The sequence below is a fragment of the Crocuta crocuta genome, unplaced genomic scaffold (assembly GCF_008692635.1).
Source record: "Crocuta crocuta isolate KB4526 unplaced genomic scaffold, BGI_CrCroc_1.0 scaffold128, whole genome shotgun sequence".
Taxonomy (NCBI): Eukaryota; Metazoa; Chordata; class Mammalia; order Carnivora; family Hyaenidae; genus Crocuta; species Crocuta crocuta.
The window spans coordinates 3,170,060-3,193,302 of NW_027532232.1; the positions used below are offsets into that span (position 1 = coordinate 3,170,060).

Below are 23,243 nucleotides of genomic sequence, written 5' to 3' on the forward strand. Positions count from 1 at the left end.
AACCCTTTGTTTGCCAAATTTTTTCTTTTTTTCCCATTTTGGGCAAAAAAAAAAAAAAAAAATTGAACTGGTTCGTATCTTGGAAGGCTGATCATGTCCATCCATGAAGTAAGGGGGGATAGTTTGAATGCTTAGGTATTTCTTTACACCATCTCCCTTGCATCCAGGGAAAGCCTAGCATGCAGTGTCCTATCTGTCTAGGGGTTGGCCATGGCCACAAATTGGCGCCACAGAGCCATTGAGTTTCATAAGGTGCCGGCCATCTGATGCTAGGTTGAGTCATCCAATCAGTAGCAAACCATTCAGTTGCACATAGAAAAATGTATCAATACAAGCTTCTGGGGAGAGCCACCCTAAGTTGTGGGTGGCATTAGGCCATGCATCAGAGATATGATTTCTTTGTTCACAATGATAAAGGTGTTTTGTGTTTTTTTTTTTTTGGTTTAATGGACCTATAGTAGGAGTAAGCCACATATTTGAAAATAGCCATCATCAGTATATCTCATATTCTAAGCTTTCATATCTTCTTCTTGGAGTTGGCATATTCAGTCATGATTTTGATGGTCTAAGAGTAGGAAAAACGTCTTGTATGGGCCTGGAGAATTCCACATTGTACTTACCATAGGCCAACAAGAGACACTTGTTAGTAACAGAGCTGTCCCTATAAATGCTGGTATTTGGTTGGTATTGTATTGGTGTAAATAATGCGAATCAGTGCCCTGTAATGGACAGACGATCCAAGGGAGGCTTGAGTGCTGGATGAAGGGAGGTGGCCACAAACCCAGCACGGACTTTTCTGTAAGCTGTCTGCATGAAGTTGAGCCTACTGCAAAAATAAGTCGGGGCTGTCTGATTTTGTTAGAGATAAGTATAAATAATTAAAGGTAAAGTTATAAATAACTTTAAAAGCTTCATTGAGCTTTATTTTATTTATTGGTCTTTTGGAGCAGCAGCTTTAGATCTTTGACAAGTTCACAGGTGTAGGTGGATGTTCTTCTAAGGGAGACGTGGGGACTCACAAGAAACAGGTTTAATTTTTGATAAGTGCACATGGCTTGTTATGCTCTTCAGTTTTAAAGCAATAGGGATACTAAGTAAAACTTGATGGGGTCCTTCTCATTTGGGTCTCTTTTGTTCTTCTGGAGATCCCCACCTCCATGTGTTAATACTACCATACTCCCTGGGTCTGTTGTCTCAGAACAGCCGCCATTTGTCAGAGATGGCAGTGTCTTGTTTCCATGTTCTCGGATGGCCTGTTGTATTAGGACAGCGTTACTTTCTTTTCCCTCAACAAAAACGTATTCTCATTCCTCAGTTTTTTCTCCCAAAACATATAGCTTACTTTGCTTGCATACAGAGTTGTTTCCCTTATTTCTAGTAATCTTAACTACATTTATTAGAATTCTTTACTTGTAGAAACCTTAGTTTCTAGAGAAAACTAAGTAGTAAGCAATTGTGAACAGTTTGTTACACCAATACTTTTTTTAGATGAGCAAATCGGTGAATATGTTTCATGATTTCTAGAAACATGTTTTTAATAGTACCAATTTTTAATAAAGCACAGACCTGGGGTGCCTGGCTGGCTCAGTCGGTAGAGGAAGTTATTCTTGATCTTGAGTTTTTGAGTTTGAGCTCCATTGGTTGTAAAGCTTACTTAAAATATTTAGGGGCACCTGGGTGGCTCAGTCGGTTAAGCATCTGACTTCGGCCAGGTTGTGATGTCATAGCTTGTGAGTTTGAGTCCTGCGTCAGGCTCTGGGCTGACATCTCAGAGCATGGAGCCTGCTTCAGATTCTGTGTCTCCCTCTCTCTCTGCCCCTCCTCCACTTTCTCTCTCTCCCTCTCTCTCTCTCTCTCAAAATGAATAAACATTTAAAAAATTCTAAAAATAAAATAAAATCTTTAAAAAATAATAAAATAAAGCACAAACCAAGTTTATAGACCTATTCTTGACTTTAGTTTCTCTGCAGTAAGACAAAAGTAGATAAACCTTTGTTTAGTACTTAATATTTTTTATTTTATCTTATTTGGAAATAATCTAGATATTTAACAAATTTAGCTTATTATCTAACTAAGCAAAACTCCAGAATTTAAGATTACCAAACATTTTGGAAGCCATCCAGAAATTTACTTATAAATCTTTTAATCTTATTTACAGCTGTTTAATCTACTTGTTCTTAACAATCATGTTTAGAATATCCACAAAACTTCATAAGGCATTAGACAAAATCAACCTATCTAATTTTTTTATTTTGGGGGTATTTTTTTGACACACTTGGAACAGAGACAAGAAACCATTCAACATTCATTAAATACAAGTAAAAGAAAAGGCTTACATTTAATGCATAACTCTAAAGAAAATTTTATTTTAATTAAACCAGCAACCTTAAATTAGCTTTAGTACTGAATATTTTCCCAGATCATGTGAACTTGAAAATACATTTTGGTTAGTTTCTATCTCTCAGAGTTTTGGAATGCCCGATTCTTGTACGTGCTTACCTTTACACCAAGTAGAGCTCTTTTACAAATGAATTTTAAGAATACCATTTGGAGGCCGAAAAACATTTCACCTTTATAACATGTATGGGCACCTATACACAGACAAGATGAAAACAGTCTTCTAGATTTTGTTTTATTTGTGGAAACGACAATACAGGCCCAATTTCAAAATACCTCCCTAGTTTTGTGTGGTGTGTGAAAAACTTTTCCCTAAGGTTATCCCTAATTCTATTTCAAAGCACATCTCCTAGGTCCTAGAGAAGATGGGGCTAGACATTTTCATCACAAGGCAGAGAGAAGGCATCTACGTTTTCTTCAAGGTGAAGATTTGGTGCCTTTCCCTCTGTTATGGCAGGTGCTAGAGTCTGGACCCAGAAGTCATTTTGGCACTTTATACTTTTTTTCAGTCCTTTCCCCCTTTATTTCCTCAGTTTCAAGCAAATGTGGGCTGTGTTTACACTTTTTAAAGATATAAGAGTTATAATTTTGCGGTACAGAAAGAATGCAACCAAAATTTCCCCAGAGTTTTAGGGTAGCTGCTTTAAAATCCACCTTCCTTTTTTCTAAGTACAGGACAGTCTTCTTCCAATATCTTGATCTTTTATAGTATCTGAAAACAATGGGAGAGGAGTAGGCACGGTTTGGAGTTAGGTAATGATAGGTGGGCTTTGACTGATGTGAGAGTTGCATTCCGATTTGTAAAACAGTTGTTTTTAATTCTCCAAAGAATAGGATTACAACCTTAATATCAGGTGATTGGTCTGCTTTTCTAACTGAATTTGGTTCTTATATTAGGGAGATTTTAACTAAAATTGGAATTTAAAAAATGTGTATCTTTGTAAACCTGTATAACACATTTCAACAAAAGCTATCTTTCTGGGCACGTTATTCAGTCTTGGCTTCTATTAGTACTTGAATATTGGCTCTTCAGTGATCATTTGCAGGAGGGCCTAGGAGACATTTTTGGTCCTGATTCCGCTGAAGGGGGTTTGTGATTAATTTTTTTTTTTTTTAGAAATCTCAACACCCGACATGGGGCTGGAATTTACAGCCCTGAGATCAAGCTGCACCTAAGCCAGCTGGGTTCCCCCCCCACACTTCATTAATATTTTTAATCTCTAAATTTGGTAGGATCTTTTCTAAGTGGAGATAAAAGGTCTTTAGGATTTAAAAGATTTTGCTACTATCCAGGAGACAGGAATGCTTTTGCAGGGGTGGGGGGGTATCCTTTATTAAGGATGTCACACACAATGCCTGAAGCTAAAGCTGGCATTGTCATTCCCTGGAAAAGTAGGAGCCAAGCAAGCCTGTTGGCATTCTCAGGTGCTTTTTTTTCTTCCTATTTATTATTATTATTTTTAAATTTATGCCCAAGTTAGCATATCGTGCAACAATGATTTCAGGAGTAGATTTCCTTAATGCCCCTTACCCATTTAACCGCCCCCCCCCACACACACACACCCCTCCAGTAACCCTCTGTTTGTTCTCCATATAACTCAGGTGCTTTTGATAAATTATTTCCTTGCTTTAACCATTCACATGAGCACCCTGGACACTGTGAACCTAGAAATTAGGCCTGAGTGCTCCCTGTAAATTTTACAAGGAGAGCTAAGTTAAAACAGACAAACGAGGCCAGATTTTAAAGAAAATTTACATTGGCTATGGCCGTTTATTTCGACTTGAGCCTAATTTCTGTGATTCTGTTTTGTCAAGGGAGTCCCTAAGGCTAGCCATTATACTAATAAGACAATTGTGAGCTCTCTGTGAAGTTTATTTTTCTTTTAAATATAGCCAATTTAAAGGATCAGCCTTCTGGCCATGGACGAGTAGGATCTAATAGTGGCTCAAACTAGTAAGCCTTAATAGCTTACTGGAAGATGCGGGATGCAGACAAAGAGGGCACGGGTGGTACAGCCCTGTGATCCAGAAGTTTACTCCCAGACAGTCTAAGAAAGCAAACACCCTCATTGCACAGGCAATAAGGATGGTGTGGTGAAAATGGTGTCTTTGGTCCCCCATAAAATTGTGAGATGCCTCTGATGGGATTTTGGAGTGATGAGAAGAGGGTGTTCAGAGCTGACAGGCAAGAAAGAATTCTTGAGGATGTCTTTGGTGCAGAAAGGTGATTTTATTAAAGCATGGGGACACGACCCGTGGGCAGAAAAAACTGCACTGGGGATGTGAAGAGTGACTTGTCATATGCTGTGGAATTGGGGGAGGTGAAGGCAAAAAGGAGGCCTCCAGAAGGACTTTGATGTGATAAAGAGGACTCCTAAGATGCCAAGAGCCTTGCTCTTGTCCAGCTAAGATTGTGTTTCCTTGAGTAGGGCATTAACATTTAGATAGTAGGGGGTTCCTGGAGGAATGTTATGCTTTGTATTTGCCTCAAGTATTTGCTGGATGTTATAAAGAAATTTACTTTTACCTACCTCCCTTCTTGCCTTTGTTCCCCACATCACTACGGAGGGGAGGGTGGTGTTAGGGCTTTAGGAAACTGAATCCCTAGTTTTTTGGAGATTAGGCTATTGATAAGATTGCCTTTTTCTTGTCATTTACTAAGACATTTGTAAACTGATGGAGACTCATGTCCTGCGTGACTATGATCTCTGTCAGTTAACTGTTTGTTTCCTTTCCTTTATTCTTGGGCGGCCAGGAGTGCCTGAGGAATGTCACAGATATCCCACCTTGGGGAGGGAGTGCTAGCTTGTTCTTGGCCCTCAGCTTGCCTTATGGTCCCTCTCCACCTCCAGTCACCAGAGGCGATAATCTTTCACCCATGCTAGGTGATACTGAAAGGGATCTTTGCAGCACTAACAAGCAACAGATGTTGAGTTGGCAAAGGTTCCTGTGTGCTGGAACCTCCCTTGACAGACACGCCTGAGAACTCTGAGAGCTGGCATGGCCAGAGAAGAGAGCGAGAGATCTAAAGAGAGATCTAGAGAGAGAGGTGGGAGGGAGAGTCAGAGTTGAATCCTCAGTCTGTTCAATTGGCCACCGAGTTGGATGCCAGTAAGTGGAGAACACAGAGAAATCTTCTCACTGGTCAGAAAGCCAGGCTCTTAGGACAGAACAAGAGGAAAGGAAAACACATGCACAGGAACAGCCTTGACTAAGCCTTGGGCCTTTTGGAGCCACATTAGCAGGGAAGGGGGATGCCCTGTGGGGTTGGAGGCTGATGTGTTACAGTGAATCTGGATGCATGGAAGTTTTCTTGAGGTTGACAGTGATCTAATGTCCATCTACCCTGTTCCGTGACCAACTCTATCCTATCACAGGGTTCTACTTGAGGTGGCAAGCACTCTAACAGCTTTAAGTGCTTGACTCCTGCCTGATAAGGATTTTTAGGGGTGATAGTAGGGTTTGTGGAGTCCAGAGCCAACCCAGGAAAGAATTTTTGAAGGCATCTTTGGTGCAAAAAGGTGGTTTTATTAAAGCATAGGGACAGGACCCATGGGCAGGAAGAGCTGTCCTGGGACCATGAAGAGACACTAGTCAAATACTATGGAAGTAAAGTCCAGGGCTAGTTTCCAGTGAGATTTGCGTATGCTAAAGAAGACTCACAAGATCCTGGAGGCCTAGCTATTGTCAAGCTAAGGTTGTGTTTCCCTTTAGCAGAGCATTAGTATTAAGGCCATAGAGATTTCCTGGAAGAATGTTTTACTCTGCCTGCCTCAAGCATTTGCCAATGGGTTGCAGGTTATAAGGAAATTTAATTTTATCTGCCATTTCCTTCTGCCTTTGTTTCCCAGATCAGTGCCCACTAGTTTTGCAGCTCTGGATTCCAAAAGATCCCTTAACAACAGATGACAAACACCATGAATGACACAGACAAAGGGAAACAATGACCATCTCTGGGAGGAAATGAAGGGATCATTAATGAAAGAGTATTCCACCAAGTTTAACCAGAGTTACTAGGCCCAAAGAGCTAGTTCCACAGTTATGTTTTCCTGCTAATCTGAATTTAGAAAAAGAGGAAAAGGGCTCTTACCATTCTCACTCCTTCAGACTCTGAAGATAGAGATTCTGGGAGGCTGGCATGGTAAGAAATGTCACCTTCTCCTTCTACCAGTTGTTTCTCAAATGTCCCAAGGATTTGTCAGCTGCAGCATTGTCCCAGACAAGAAGTGTCCAGTGACTTAAAGCTACTGCCAACCACACCACATGTTAGGGAGGAAGACCTTCCTCTGCCCTGTGGTCCTTCTAGTTCAACCTAGAATCAAATCGATCTGAAACAGATTAACAGGAGAAAATCAAATTTAATAGGTGTACGTCCACGTACACACAGACCTGAAATCCAAGAGACCATGAGCAACATAAAGCTTTTAAGAGCTAAGGATTGGGGGAGTGTCTGAGGATACAGAGGGGAGGTAGACTCTGGGATGGTAAAAGGAGATGTTTGGGAAAACAAGGGCTGCTCTGTTATGCAGATGAGTTTCTTAGGCTTTCTTTGCTAATCCTTTTCTTACTGGCTGAGGTGCCTTTCCAATGTAAATGTAGACAGTTGAGGGGAAAGCCAAGAGCTTTCCTGGCACCTGCTTGGTTTTGATTACTTTGAACTCAAAATAATCTTAATGTCAAAATGGCGCATCATGGGGGCAGCCAGCCCTTGGTCCCTACGCTGACATATGTCCAACTAAATATACTTGAGTGACATTTGGTGATAAAATTGTCAGAGACCGTGATAGGGATTTTGTACATACACGTACCAGTCAGTGTTCTGATCAGAAGCAGATGGCACAGTCAAAAGTGTTTACCTAAATAGATTTTAGTGAAGAGACAATTAACAGAAATGTGGCCAGATTTAAGAGAACAAACAAGGAATGATGAGACAGTCTTGAACCTGAAACCCAGGGAAGCCATTACTATTCCTGGGGCTACAGAGCAAAGGGGAAAAACTGGATTACCAAAGACCATTGAGGGCTGGGGCCACAGGAGAATGGCTGCCTGAGAAGACCCAGCCATCTGTTGACATGCCTGCTGGCAGAGCATAAACTGGTGCCAGAGGGCGAGGCTCCCAGGAGACCAGGAAAAAATTTTGCGTAGAAAAAATCTGGGAGGACACATGCAAAGCAAAATGTACTTGTGGAACTAAGGATTCAAGGCTCGCGTGTGAAAGGGGAGGGAGAATGACATCTTTAAAAACCCACAGAAAATGTAAGTATATCCAGTGAGGATGGAGAAGTTATTTGATATAAAATAAGATGTACAAAATAAAAATATCCTTGAATAAGAAAGATTCAAGGAGAAGGTGACTATGGAGGATGTTGAAGAAAAATCAAATAACCAAAATTTATTGGATAATCCTCAGCAGTCTTCCTGATTTCTCTGTCAAAAGAAGACAGCAGGGAGCAAATGCTGAAGTTTTAGCGCATAGAGAAAGAGAGAAATGCAGAACACGGCCCATTTGTTTGAGAAATTTTGTAGTGGAAGGGGATAGAAAACTAGAACTAGTCAAAATGGAGAAATATAATGTAAAATGTTGTTTTTATTTTCCCCCATGAAAGGTGCACTTCAAATATATTGTGAAAAAATTAGCTTCTGTAGACCCAGGAAGTGTCTGTTATTTCCACCTTTTCTCTGTATCTGAAAGAAATATTGCCAGGTATTAATCTTGCTATAGAATATAAACATGGTAGGAGGTGTAAGTATATTAAAGTGAAAAAGAATAGAGACATTATTAATGTTTGAATCAGAGAATGCATTTGACATCAAAATTATTAATATCTCCTGGCATAAAGCTATCCTAATGAAGAATTATGAATTTTGAAATACACAGTTTAAAAATAGTAATTTACTTTGCTCATACTGATGTTCACCCTGAATAAAAGTTGATCTCATGTTTATGAAAGCATTTGGTTCCACATTTAGAAAGAGATACCCTCTGGGTACATCCAAGCATATTCTCAGATTCATTGCTATTGAAACACAAAATACTTGAGAAAAGCAATGTTTATAGAGCAGAATCGAAAGGCAATACAGTCAACTCATTTTGTAGGTACTCTGAACTATTTCTAAGTAAACCAGCCAGCAGAAAGCCAATACCTGCATCGAGAGACCTGATGACCAATTATAAAATTGTTTCCTAAAGTGTGTTTTGGCATTTTTCCATGGGGCTGCACTGAAGGAAACCTGAAGAGACCTCTGTGAGATTCCTTGTTCTCTTCTTCTGCATATGTCATCGAGCACTTTGTTCCTTGTGTAGCATGGTTCTCTTTTACAAGAGATTCATTCTAGAAATTTCTTTCTGGGCTCTGTACCAGGAATCTTATGCTTCTTTAAGCAACTGGTTAGATTTTATTGTTACAAGATGAACCTCACAACTGATTATGTCTCCATCTGAGTAGAAGACCAGGAACCTTGGAGCCAAAGTTGTAAACACAACCCTACAAAAAGTATTGTGGTTTGTTTTTATCAAAGTGGTATATGGATAAATATTTTAAATCAAATATTACAAAAAGAATTTCATTTAAAGGCCAAAGGCTGTCACCCCAATATTTTCTCTTCTCTGGTTCTATTCCCCCTACATACTTAAATGGTATTTTGTTTATTTCTCTACTTAGAAATTACCTATGGACTACTGACTTCTTGATAGATCAGTTTGTAGTTACTGAACTTCTCCCCCATATCTGGCCTGCTTTTAGAAATGATACCAAATATTTAATTTTTTTGTTGTCAATTTTGTTCTTTTTAATGCTAGTAAGTGGGTTTGCTATTCTGTGGAGCTTTGGTATTATCTCCTGACTCATGTGAAGGACATGGCTAGTATCCATTGTGTCCTTTCTTCTACATTTTTTCAAACATTTCCCCCTCCAAACTTCTGTCAGTATGTTGTATTAGAACATTGTCAAGTTTGATAATATTGGCTTTATTTTTCTTACTTTGCCTATGGATTTATTTCAAATATTGACCCCCCCAAAAAGGCAGCTGATAATATTTATCTAATTATTTTCATCTTTTATTATGGCTTGATATGTAAGATGAGGAAAAAACTTAGGGAAGTTTGGAGAGAAAAATAATATAGATGCATAAAATAATGCATTTAAGGTCAATAACATATATAGTAGAGGGAAAAAAGAATATACAACAGATTTCTCTGATGTGATTTTAACTATGTGTGTAATATTATAACTACTAAGTAAAAGTTTGGCAGTGTCTTAAAAACTTAAGGATGTATCTACTCTGTGACTCAGAAATTCTCCCTCTATGCACTTAACACCAATGCTCACAGCGATTTCGTTCATGGTAGTAAAACCTGGAAACTGCCCTCGAGTATCTCAACAGAAATGACTAAAGAAACGGTTGTGTATTTATACAATAAAATAGTACCTGGCAACAGAAAGAAATAAACCATAGATACAACAAAAGCATGGTGTGTTATCTTAATGTTATTCTGAGTGAATGTAATGTTTGATCACTTTAATAAGAAGAACAAGAAAAGGCAAAATTAATCTTTGGTAATGGAAACTGGAAGAGTGTTTGCGTAGGGTTGGGATTCCTGTGGACTAAGGTTGGTGTTGACTAAGAGCACTGATAAGGGTGGTTTCTGGGTTAATAGAAGTGTTCTATATCTTGGTGGAAAGGGGTTTGCATGGTGAATGCATTCTTGAAACCAATCAAACTATTCACTTAAGATGTTTGCAATTTACCTTTGTAAATTATACCTCAATTTGGGGAAAAAAAGCCTTCTTGATGCTACATAATCTGTAGCTTATTGGGAAAACAACAAGTGGTCATACACAATTTTACTATTCAGTATAATAAATGCTATGATACAGGTAAGCATAACATTTCAGAAATGCATGAACATCATAAACCCCTTTATGGCAGAGACAGTGCTATGCATTTATCGGAGCTCTTCCACTTTTGTGTTATGTTTCCCATTCTCCTACACAGAAGGTAATAAGTCCATTAAAGAAACATGACCAGTGGAATATGTACAAAAGTGGTATCCTCTGTTTCTAAATCTGATCCTAACCCCTCCCGTTCATTCTTCCATGCTTTCTCTTCTTTATCTGTGGTGGCCTTGAAAAGCAGACATTGATGATGGGTCCCTGAATAACTGTGTGGAGCCAAACAATGACCATACTGAATTGCAGTGTGGGCAGTCACATGCTACATTAAACTGCTGGATTGAAGGAAAGGAGTGGAGGAGGAGAAGAGGGAAGGAGGGAGGGAAGGTGAGGGGGGAAGAAAGGAAGGAAGGAAGGGCAAGACAAGAGGGAGGAAATAAGAATGGAAAGGAGGGAGAGAGGAATCCAGTACCTCAGGAATAAACTGTGGGAGACAAGCTATTAAAAAGACAGACTCCTTTGGGTAGGCTGGGGTAGGTGAGCGCAGTGGAGCACAAAGGATGAAACCTATAGAATTCCATCATCATGTGATCCCCGTAAGAAATAAAGGGAAAGAAACCACAGAACTAGATTTTAAAACATTTAATCCTACTGTTTTTCTAAACTAAATTAGTATTCTTACATAATAATTCTTAATTAATGGTTCTTTTAGTATAAAACTAATTCTAAATTTTGTTTGTAACTTTGGCAAAATGAAAAAGAGAAGAAGACCTATTTAATTGAGTCAAGAGCAGAAATATCCAGAGAAAGTATCACTGCTCATATATAGATAGAATGCTTGGCATTTGTCACACAACATGTTTGCCAAGGTTTACAATCCAAAAAGGGTATGTTTTTAGGAGAGTTTAAGTGAATTATCCATGTGAACATCTGAGATTTGATTGTGTGTGTGTGTGTGTTTCACTTTTCTATTAGCATGTATCCCCTGATCTTGACATGATTTTTGCATGACCATTTTCTTTTTCTGCATGTTCTCTGTGATTTCTGGCCACTTACCATACTTATAATGATGCCCCTATGCCTCTGGGAAAACTTTATTGATTAGCCTGGGTCTTGAATCAGACTAGGATGTTTTTGTTTTTTTGGTTTTTTCCCCTCTAGGATATTATCAAACCTGGTTAATTTACCATGGATGGTTACTGAACTGGCTTTTGGTACATCCAGAAATAATAAGAACAATGAAATATAAATAGGTAGGGGTTGGGAAATGCTTTTTATTCATTCATTTAATGAGGCAGTAAACGGACACACATCGAACACGGACCACTGTGTGTGGGCATCGCATAGAGTGGTGGCCCGGAGGTTTGATCACCAACTTCAAAGCTGGCTTAACGGATGATTAAAAACACAAAGAAGACGTTTCATTTGAGTGGAGATAATAAGTATGAGATGTTCTGAGGACCCCTGTAAAACAGTGGGGTGTTGAGGAGTGTGGGTCAGGGAATGCCCTTACCTTCAGGAAGCACTGTGTGAGCTGAGTCCACACACATGAGCTGATGTGTTTGTGAGGCCAGATAAAGATGAAGATAAGAGAGGAGGGGTGACAAAGCCAGATCTGGAGTGTAACAGATGCAGTATTTTATGAAAGTAACTCCTTTATTTCCTGCCTCAGCACCGCGTGGAACCAGGCCTGGAGAATCACATCAAGGCTGCAAAATGGAAAATCTGTTTCTATATTTTGATATAAATTGTTAGCATGGGGGAAATAAAATTTAAAATCTAGCAAGAAATAAAATTCTGCTTAAAGAAAAGTGATTATAGTGATCACAGGTGTATGACATCAGTTTCAGGAAAAATCAGTATGTTTCTATTGCAGCAGAGATAGTTTATATTTTAGGAAAATAAGATCTCTCTCACATGGGGAAATATTCATGTGTTTTGTTTTTCTCAGATTATTCCCACATAGAGGACTTGTCAGGAGTACAGAGAGCTCCTTCAAGGCTTACTTACTCCGTAGCTGTGTGTCACAAACACACACATTTTTTCAGTCTTAAACAAAACCTTTGCCCTAAGATATACAGTCTTATTCATTTGCCATAGAAGCTTGCAATCCTTTATTTGAGGTGCTTGTGATCCTTTATTTGAGGTTTCTTGAAAGGTGAGGTTTTAGTAAGGACCACATATATTTATTCTCCTCATAAAATCCTTCATAAGTTATACTTCAGACCCCATAATAGTGAATTTGAGGGAAGTGTTAGTTCATGCATCACACACTGCATATTTCTAAATCCTTATGTATTTTCCTCCAGTCTGATAAATTATATGCTTCAAGGGATGACAAAATGCTTTCCCAAAGTTTATTGGTTTTTAAATGCCAAGTGGCTAAAAAGTTTTTCAATGATTTTAGACTTTCGCATCCTTTCCGAGTTGAGGGGAGGATTCATCAATTTGAAAGATTCTCTGAGACGCGGGTTGGCACGCTAGAGCCTGTGGGCGAGCTCTGGTCGCTGCTCTTTTAAAGTCTGTGAGTTTTGGTGGTTTTTACGTGTTTCAAGTGTTGTTAAAGTAAAAAGGAAGAAGAAGAAAAAGGAGGATATGGTATGGAGAGGTATGCGGCCTCCTAAGCCTATAATATTAACTGAAAATATTAAAGTCAATATTATTTACTTTACAGAAAAAGTCGGCCTCTTCCTCTTAGGCCGCAAAGCTAGAATGAGTATTTAGTGCACATGGTGGGAGATTTTTCGTTATTAAAACTTCAGCAATATTTAGATGATGTAATTAACCTTCTGGATAACTCAAAAATGTGTCTTTAAAAGATTGTAACTCTTTGCTGCGTATTTTTCAGTTTTTATTTCAATTCCAGTTAGGTAACATACAGTGTTATTTATATTAATTTCAGGTGTACGATATAGTGAATTCAACACTTCCATGAAAACCCAGTGCTCATCACAAGTGCTGTCCTTAGTCTCCTTCACCTGTTTTCCCCATCCCCCCCTTCTGCTGTATATTTTAATAATTTATAGGGCAGTTACACTCATGTGGCAACACAGGTTCAACATTGTATTGCCCTTAGCTTTACTAAGCTTACAGCCTTACACGTTACATAAATGCAGTGTTAGCTAAAAAACAAAAACAAACCCCAAAACCCTATCCTGCTAAGCATATGTGCAGATCACAGCCAGTAGAGGACATTTAATAGCGATGACATATAATTCACAAGCTCCCATAAGTTGATTTTTCAGTGTTACAGTGATGAATTTGTCTGTTGTTTTCATGTATCCACAAAACGTATTATCGTGTGACATTTGTGTAAATGAAGGTTGAATTTTAAAACATTTTTCTGTTCACTTTTATTTTTCAATTTTTTCATGCCAATTTTCAGTCCTTCCAGGTTTTGTAAATATCAGCTGACTGTTTTAGCTTGTTTCTTCTTTCTTTTTGCATCTTTTCACATGTGAAAAACTGCAAGTGGATGGGATCAGATTATGTGAAAAAAAAAATTGCTTCAAGACCTATGACATTGTGCTCAAAGCCACTGAAGTAAAATGTACTAGAGCAGACCAGCCTGTCTTTCCTTTCAATAAACAAGGGTCATCTGAACTTCTCAATTATTTCTATTAAAAGCTGAAGTGGAGTTTTTGCTAATGACCACATTGGGAGTCTGTTTTGGGAAAATGTGTAAGAAAAGAAAATACTAATTTCATCAAAATTTGTGGAAATGAAATGGAAGAAATAGGGCATGCAGGCACATAGGCTGTATGATAAAAGGGCCAGAAATCAAATGTGCATCCAAAGTGTGGTATGATAAAAATTGTCTGTGAAACTTTAAATTTGGTATTTGCAGGTGTGCAGTTTGAAATATGAAAAATAAAATATGTTGTACCAAAGTAGAAATCCTTTATTCCCAGCTAAATATTTGATCCTCAGACATAAGTCTGCATGGACATGGTGATGGTTACCTTGCCCTGACTTGCCTTTATTAGCTGTTCAATGTCTAGTAACATCTCTGAGGCTAAGGTTCCTGATTTGAAAAAAATAGCATCCCTCCCAAACTTAAGAGTTTTCCATGCAGCACCAACAATACAGTATGTACTAGGACTCTTTAAATAATAAAGTGACGTATAAATATTAGATGTTGTTTTTATTAAATCAGTAGTTGCATCTCTTCCTACGTTTCTTCACTTTTCCAAACACTGCTGTATGAAAGGAGACATTTCACATATTTATGCTTTATATCAAGGCAGTGATTGATAATATGTGCACCCTTCTTTTGACATGTTTTAAATTTCAGTTAAAATAATGTCTTAAATATCTATATGCTTGGAAATGAAAAGAAGTGCAAAAAACCCCAATTTACTGATGCTGTGAACACTGAAGAAAATACCAGATGATACGCATTTGTTCATAAATAATAAATGTGCCTTCTCTGTGAAGCTCACCTTCAGTAAAACAGAACTGTCTTAAACATCACAAATTCTCTTGACCTTGCAGTGTTATAGGGAGGTCTTCAATACAATATATCTAAATCCTCACTAATTATCTTTCCATTCAAATATCTTTGTATTTGTCGGCGTTTATTCAGTTGCTTTAAAACAATCAGAAAAAAATGAGGAAACAAGGCAAACAAAATGCCCAGAGGTTTTCTTCAGTGTGTTCTGGATTTAGATGCTGACATGTTGCTTCCACAGATGTGCCTAGTTTGTCTTTCTTCTGACGTCCATCCCTTTATAACAGCAGAATGACCAGCAGGAGCTTAGTGGAGGGAGAGCCAGTTGCCAGGAGTTCTGTGTTTTGTTTTCTCTCCTCTCACATGTGGCTCATTCGGGATTCAGGTTGTAGTAAGTGTCCTGCCTGTTCTCTTCGGGACTCACCTCCACAAACCTGTTCCTCCCTTCTTCCTGAACCACCCCAGTCCTTGGGAGTACTTGTCACCATCTCATTCCACCCACTACTGTTCTACGTATTATATTATGCTATTGCCTTCTCTTCTCTTAGGAACTTCACTTTCTTCAGGGAAGGGAATGTTCATGGCCCTGCTCTTAACAGTTATAAGATGTGTAACTCATTAAGAAATGTTTATTTTGGGGAGAGAGAGAGGGAGACAGCTGATCCAAAGCAGGCTCCATGCTGACAGCACAGAGCCTGATGCAGGGGCTTGAACCCACGAACTATGAGATCATGCCCTGAGCCAAAATGAAGAGCCAGGCGCTTAACCAACTGAGTCACCCAGGTGCCCCTAAGATATGTAACTTTGTTGCTTAAAACTCTCCAATGGATTTCCTTCCGGTATGCTTAAAGTGAAATACACGTTATCATGGCTTACAGGCCCTCCTTACTCTGGCCTCCACCTCTCCAGTATCTTCTACCCTTTTCTTCCTTTCTTGACTGTGTTCCAAAAGCAATGGTTTCCTTACTGTCCCCAGAACTTGCAAAGTATGCTCAGGGCATTTACATTTCTGGCTGTTGTTTAGCCTACGCATATAATTTAATATGTGTCAACATATACATATAATGCAAATTCATGTCAGATACATATATACATGCATATATATTATATATATAATATATTATTTATTAGCTGCCCCACTATATAATACTTTAATAACAAATACCATGAGAACTGAAACTCTGTATTGTTTACTTCTGTAACCCCAGTAATTTGAACAATACATTGTACATAGAGGCCCTTAGCCTTATTTCAAGTAGATGAATAAATGAATGGATCAGTAAATGAATGCATGTATGAATGAATCATTCCACCACACGTGTTAAAATGGACTCTCATAAAGTTAGGTTGCCATGCCTGGTGCTATAGTGTGGCATCTACTCATCCTGGTTCTGGGGAGTAAGAGCAGACAGTAGGTAACATTTTAGAGAAAATCTGGATGCTGCAACTCAGAGAAGGAGGTTGCTGAGGGGGAAAAATAGATAACTACCATTTTATTCTCCTTTCCTCTGTCATCAATGCCTAGAGGATAATCCCTTGGACTAGGCTGGCTTATATCTTTTCTCTTATTCCCTTCTCTCAAATTGTTACTAATTCTTTTTTCCTAATATTTCTAATTTATAATTCTTTTTTTGAAATATCGTACCTGTTTCTCCTTAACACCACGTTGACATTGACATTGACATTGACCCTGAATTCCTTGCTGCTAGTCATTTTGCCCCCAGTAGTATCTTCCACCACCCATGTTCTCCTGAATGTGGCTCTTACTTTTGTCATTTCTTTTTTTTTTTTTAAATAAAAAAAGCTCGATTCTCTTCTCCATAATTAGAACTTGCTAAAACAACCCTGATTCTCAAAATATGCACTCTTGCTTCCAATCAGACTTACATCCTTAATACCCAGTTTTGAATAGACCTTAGTTCTTGTTTTTAGAGAGCCAACAGTTATAGATCTAAAATGGATTGTGCAAGTAAGCTAGTCCAGCTTTTTTTTTTTTTTTTTTCATTTTGGTTGGAGACATGGGGAAAAGGAATGAAAAACACTGAGGTGTGAGAAATTACCCACCCAGAACAGCATTCCAGCACAACTACCTCAGGCTGGTCATTTCAGCCTGTAGACCTGTGTTCCTTCTCTGTTCCAGGAGTGACCCATTCTTCGCTGTGTTCTCTTTTCTCTGTCTCCCAAACACTGTTCTGCCCTCCTGTCCAGCTGAAGTCTTTCTCTTTCTATAGACTGCTTTCTGATTGCACAGTTTTCATAAGCACTCCAAATAATTTTGGAATCATTACCTGGATCATGCACTTCTGTAGTTCCATTTAATATTGCATTTTGCAGTATATATATTTCATATTTTGTTAAGCCTGTGCTAATGTGACTTATAATGAGAAATACATTTTTGGTCTTCGTCCATCATTCGTGGCCCATAGTTCCTAAGACCCTTGCAAATTCTTAAGTGATAAGTGCAATAAAAGTGAAATGGGTATTTTTTTTTGTTATTAATCACAAGCTCCTTTGAACCACACCAGAGTTTATGTTCCAGGTGATCTGTGGAAAGCCCCTAGGTAATCACAAGAAGGAGGGCTTGTTAGGAGCAGTTCCATCACCCCGATCTCTGCGGAGTTTATCATCAATGGCCAATGATTTGATGATTTTGCTTGAGAATGAAGCCTTCATAAATATCTCTGAAGTTGGATTTGGGAAGTATTTAGGGATGGTGAATATGTGGAGGACCTGGGGATGGGGCGCACCTGGTGGGGGCATAGGAGCTGAATAGCCCTTCCCACACCCCTTGTCCTCTGCGTCTCTTCTATGGCCATTGCTGAGTTGTGTCATTGTATGATGAATCAGGAATCCAGTAAGTAAAGTGGTTTTTGGAGTCCTGTGAGCCATTCTAACAAGTGATTAGACCTGAGAAGGAAGTCATGGAACATATTTATCGCTGATCTGTCAGAAGCAGAAGTGACAAATTAGACCAGAATGGGCATCTGAAGTGTGGTGGGACTCCGCCCTTAACATGTGGGGTCTGATTCCCTCTCCAGGTAGAGAGTGTCAGAATTGAGGTAAAGTGTAGGACATCCAGCTAGTGTCCACAGAGAATTGGAGAATTTCTTTATGTGTGGGAAAATCCACGCATCTGGTGTCAGAGTGAAGCTTTGGAGTAGAGGAGTAACAAAGAAGAGTGGTTTTGTTTCGTTTTGTTTTGTTTTGTTTTCTTTTTGGTCTCAAAAGACTAGAGATGTCTCTGAGTTCCAAAAGAGTTAGCTGGTATTGTTGTGAATATTTTGTATCATCACCACACACACAGTAGCCATATCCTCAAGTTAAAATTGTTTAGTGGCTTTTATTGAGTAATATTTAAGATAAATTTTAGATTAATTTATATAAGAATTTAGTGATTAGTTAATAATTTCAATTAAATAAGGATTTAATTTCAGTGATTTTGGTCAGGGATGCTCACCCATATTACTTTTGGAGCCAAGACAACCTATAGTGGTATTAAAATGTAGTATTAAAGCCATAGTTTAATGAAATAGATTTGTTGCTTCTTTGTAAAACTAAAACCTGGCTAGAAAAATACCAAACAAGTATTTTTACTGTTTTTTTTAAATGCTTATTTATTTTGAGAGAGTACAAGAAGGGGAGGGGCAATGAGAGAGTGAGAGAGAGATTCCCAAGCAAGCTCCATGCTGTTAGTGCAGAGCCCAGCAGGGGCCTTGATCCCATGAATCATGAGATCATGAGCTAAGCTGAAATCAAGAGTCAGATTCTTAACCAAGTGAGCTACCCAGGGTCCCCTATACTGTATTTCTTGATCAAATTTTGTCAGCAAGATACAAAGAGATGCCCTAAGTGTTAACAGTCATGACATAAAGCTCAAATAATGGTGTGTGGTGCAGGCTTGAAGGAACGTGTGACCATTCTGAAAAGGCAGTGGTGGATCCAGATGAGAAAAGCCCAGGAGAGCAGGAGACCATCCCTGAAGCCCAACCCAATTTTCAAAGCACGCAGTTATACGTGTTAGACTAAATGTTACCCATTGTGCAGATTGTTGGGACATCTAACGTTAGATGAAATAGTTTAAATCCCAAGGAAATCTTTCAGCCTGTGCCCCCACATCACTAGGTCATGCTTTGCACATTTTGTGTTCTGGAGGCCAGGAGTGTGAGTGAAGCGTGCTGATCAGGTAACAAACCCTGTAACCACAAATTGAGGGTTGTGTTGTGTGAGCAAAAGTAAACAGAGCCTCCTGTTTCAAAGCCACTACATACTTTTTATCGAAAGCATGTCTTTATTTGCTACTTACCAATTTTACGTATTCAAAAAATTGTTATAAAATCATTTTTTAAAAGGTAAAATTTCTGTTTTTATATAGAAGCCAATTGAAAACCTCAGGTCAAAGTGAAACAGATTAGTGATATAATAGGGTACTTAGGTTGTAATTTTTTGTGATTAAAAAAGGGCAGTTTTATATTTAAAATTTCTATTTCAATGTTTAAGAGATCATATAAACAAATATAATAGGGTGTCATGTGGCATATAGCATTACAGAAACTCATTATATAGGGACAACTGGAATTAGGTATGAAATTAAACCATCTGATACTTGAAATAGTATAAACATATGTTTCTCATTTGTTTGACTTACATCTTCTGAATTATGATGGTTTAATGCTTTAAGTCTTCCTTGAATTTTAATTTTATAAATTGATATTTTCCATAATATTAGATTGTAATAATTTTGAGTATGATATCTATGGCTTCAACATCTTATGTCCCCTGTATTATCTTTATCTATACTTACTGGGGAATAGATTAAAACAATTTTTTTGTATTTATTCATCTTTGAGAGAAAGAGAGAAAGAGAGCATGAGTGAGGGAGGGCAGAGAGAAAGGAAACATAGAATCAGAAGAAGGCTCCAGGCTCGGAGCTGTCATTACAGAACCTGATGTGTGACTTGAACTCATGGACCATGAGATCATGACCTATGCTGAAGTTGGAGACTTAACTGACTGAGCAACCCAGGTGCCCCTAGATTTTTTTTTTTTAACATTAGTTTTATCTTTATTCATTTCGAGAAGGATAGAGCAAGTGAGTAGGGGAGGAGCAGAGAGAGAGATGAAGAGGGAGGGAGAGAGAGAATCCCAAGTAGGCTCTGCATGGTCAACATGGAATCTGATGCAGGGCTCAAACTCACAAAACATGAGACCATGAACTAGGCTGAAACCAGGAGTCAGATGCTTAACCAACTGAGCCACCCAGGTGCCCCAGAAAATCACCTTTTTGACAGAATGCTCTGTAAGTGAAACAATTGGAGTGAACACATTTCTGATCAACTTGTAAATTCTGTAAATGTGTTCATGCCAATAAAAGGTAAAAAAAACCCTGGCCACTTACATGGCATATTTAGTTTATATATATAACTGATATTGAAAAGAAATTCACATGTCTAATGAAGGTATGGGAAAGTAAGGTAGAGAAAATTTTTAGAAAGCAAGAAATATGGTTGGAGTCTGAAAAAAGAGCTTGTAATTAAAATGCAAACTATTAGAACTCATAACTTAAATGTTTACTGGATACAACAGTGGCTACCATATACCGTTTCATTCTCCTTATATATGTGTATTTCCTCCTTTAAAAGGGCCCATGGAAATTTTGGCCTAGTTCCCATTTAAAACTGGACTTGTTTTCAAATAAAGGAAGTATAGTAGCTTTTTGCAAATTGTCAATAGTAGAAAATATAAAATTCTGCCATTGGAAAAGAAAATTTAAGTTTATTTGAACACACAGAGAACAGGTTGCTTCCAAAGTATGTTTCTCCTTAATTTTTTTAATCCCTTTTCTTATTTCCAGGCATTTCCTGGGAACATCAACTCTGACGGCGTGGTTCGGCACGATTTACAGCACGCAGTTATTGCCCGCTACGTGCGCATAGTGCCTCTGGACTGGAACGGAGAAGGCCACATTGGGCTCAGAATTGAAGTCTATGGCTGTTCTTACTGTGAGTACCTGTTGGAATTTGTGATTGATTTTGTCCTCTTCATTGAATTAGTAATTTATTTATTTTTGATTATTTAACATGACTTGCTTTCTCTGACAGTAAACTGCCTTGTTTTTGTATATGAATAATGTGCAAGGTTGTTTGTATGTTAAAATATATTTTTACACAAACACACATACAAAAATACCTTAAAGGATTTGGGAATTGATTTCTGTTCACTAGACTAAAATGACAAAGCTTATTAATTAAGTTGCCCAAGGTCTTATGAAATATTTAAAAAGTAGAAGTTACAGTATTATCCATCATTTTGACTCTAAGTCATGGATTTTGGATACATTCTTGGGAACTTCCTGCCACTTGTCTTAAGTTATACCTTTTACTATTTTAAACCTAACCAATAAGTTTTAATGTCAATGATATTTTATATGTCTATGACTTTTATTTTTGTCATTTAAAAATTGACTTGGGGATGCCTGGGTGGCTCAGTCAGTTAAGCGTCCAACTCGATTTTGGCACAAGTCAAAAATTTTTTTTCAGTGTTTCAACAAACATTAATGTTTTTATAATGTTAAATAAATATTTTAAATGTTTAAATAAATACTTAAAAAATAAAGATTTACTGGGTCACCTAAAGCAATACTTTTCCTTTAATTATATTTTAAACTTTTTTTTTGTATTTTGTAAATATTTTAAACTCTTTTTTGTATTTTGTAAATATATATATGTGTGTGTGTGTATATACATATTTTATATGTGTGTGTACATATACACTCATTTTATATGTATATATTATATAGATAGATGGATCTAGTAGCTGTAATATATGGATTTGGGGGATTGTAATTCTGCTGTCTCGTTTCTACTCATTTTTACCAGTAGTGCCAGTTTCCTCCTCTTCCTCCTGCTCTTTGATTTCTGTCTTCTCCCGTAACCTCCTTACCTGCTTCTGCACCGTATCCTTATCCTTCCGCTTCCTCATCTTCTTGACTGTGACTTTCATTTTTTTGAAACTTGATGTGTGGAGCTTCTTTCAGACCAGGGTTGATGACAAATTCATCGACAGATTTATCTTTGCTGCTTTGCTTCTATAAAGGCCTTGCCAGCACAGAATTACTTTAAAGATTGTCTGAGCTGCTTTGAGGCAACTAGGTAGTGCAGTTCTGTCTGCAAATACATGATTCACAAATTCTGGCTTTGGAATATGAATTCTCTGGTAGAACCCTTCCCCCTCCTGGGAAGTTGTTGTTTTCACCCTCACCACTGGGGGGAGAGGGATACTGGATAGGGACGGCATGGAGAATTGGGATATTAGCCGCACGTGGGGAGTCTGCTGTTAGACACTGCTGCCCCTTCCTATAGATCCAGAAGAATAAAAGCTCACTGTAACCAGACGACAGTTTTCCTGTTGGGCAAGCTTTTTAAAATTAAGCAAATATTGGGTAGTTTATAATAACATGTATATATGAAGCGTTTAACTCTATACGAATTAGTTACAGAGGCTGGTGAAAATAGTAGCCATGATGATGACCAAGTCCTATTTATTTATTCATGGGCAACATCATTATGTGCAAACTGAACTGGTTACTCCCCAGGGGCCACGGAGATCATTGAAATAATTCCTACATGTTTATTTTATTTGGTCATCACTTTAGTATAGCAAATAGAATGGGCAGGGAGGCATACAGATTTAGTTCTTCAGGAGAATGTGAATCTTCAGGAGGAAGATTTAGCCTGTCAGGAAGAGCCTGCAGTGAGCCCGAACATAAATTTGGGGTCTGTGTGGTCTGGGTATTATGGGCACAAAACCCTGTATTCACAACATTTTCTAACTGTTAGCACACTGGGAAAGCCACAACAAAATGCGAAAAATTTCTCTACATGACGTATTTTCTAAGCAGCATGCTCAGCTTTCAGTAAATGAAAATATGTAATACTCTTCATGGGAACCATGATATGCGTAATTTATTTTATTAATGATTATTTATTGAGCACTTTTTATATGTCATGAAATATGCTGGATGTTAGTAATACAACAGTGAATAAGGAAAACATGGTGTGAGAGACAAAGTGGAACAGTTACTATAGGAATAGTTACTAGGATGAGAATAGTGAAGGTGAAAATGCACCCAAAGCCCACATGCCAGAGCTGCGAGGAAGACCAGCTAGCGTGGTATGGTGCCAGGGCTTGCCCCCCGCCCCCGCCCCGTCTGTTTCCCTGCTGCCTAATCCCAACCAAGTGAACACCTGTGCCACCATCACCAGGTCAATAAAGGAATCAAGTGGACACCCCATAAGTACCCATCAGGCCCCCTGCAGTTACTGCTCTTTTTTTGTTTATGTATTTATTTTGAGAGAGAGAGAGAGAGAGAGAGAGTGAGCGAGCACACCTGCAAGCAGGAATAGGGTAGAGAAAGACCGAGAAAGAGAATCCCAAGCAGGCTTCATGCCACCAGCACAGAACCTGACCAGGGCTTCATCCCACAAACTGTGAGATGATGACCTGAG

General features: G+C 38.3%; 1 protein-coding gene across 1 annotated transcript in view; it reads left to right on the forward strand.

Moving 5' to 3' along the window:
• CNTNAP2 (contactin associated protein 2) overlaps nucleotides 1-23,243 on the forward strand; it is a 1,422,049-nt gene that overhangs the window by 256,497 nt on the left and 1,142,309 nt on the right. The window contains exon 6 of the mRNA XM_077778041.1: nucleotides 20,591-20,738. Within this exon, the coding sequence (XP_077634167.1) occupies nucleotides 20,591-20,738 (148 nt within the window). The remainder of the gene's footprint in view (nucleotides 1-20,590; nucleotides 20,739-23,243) is intronic.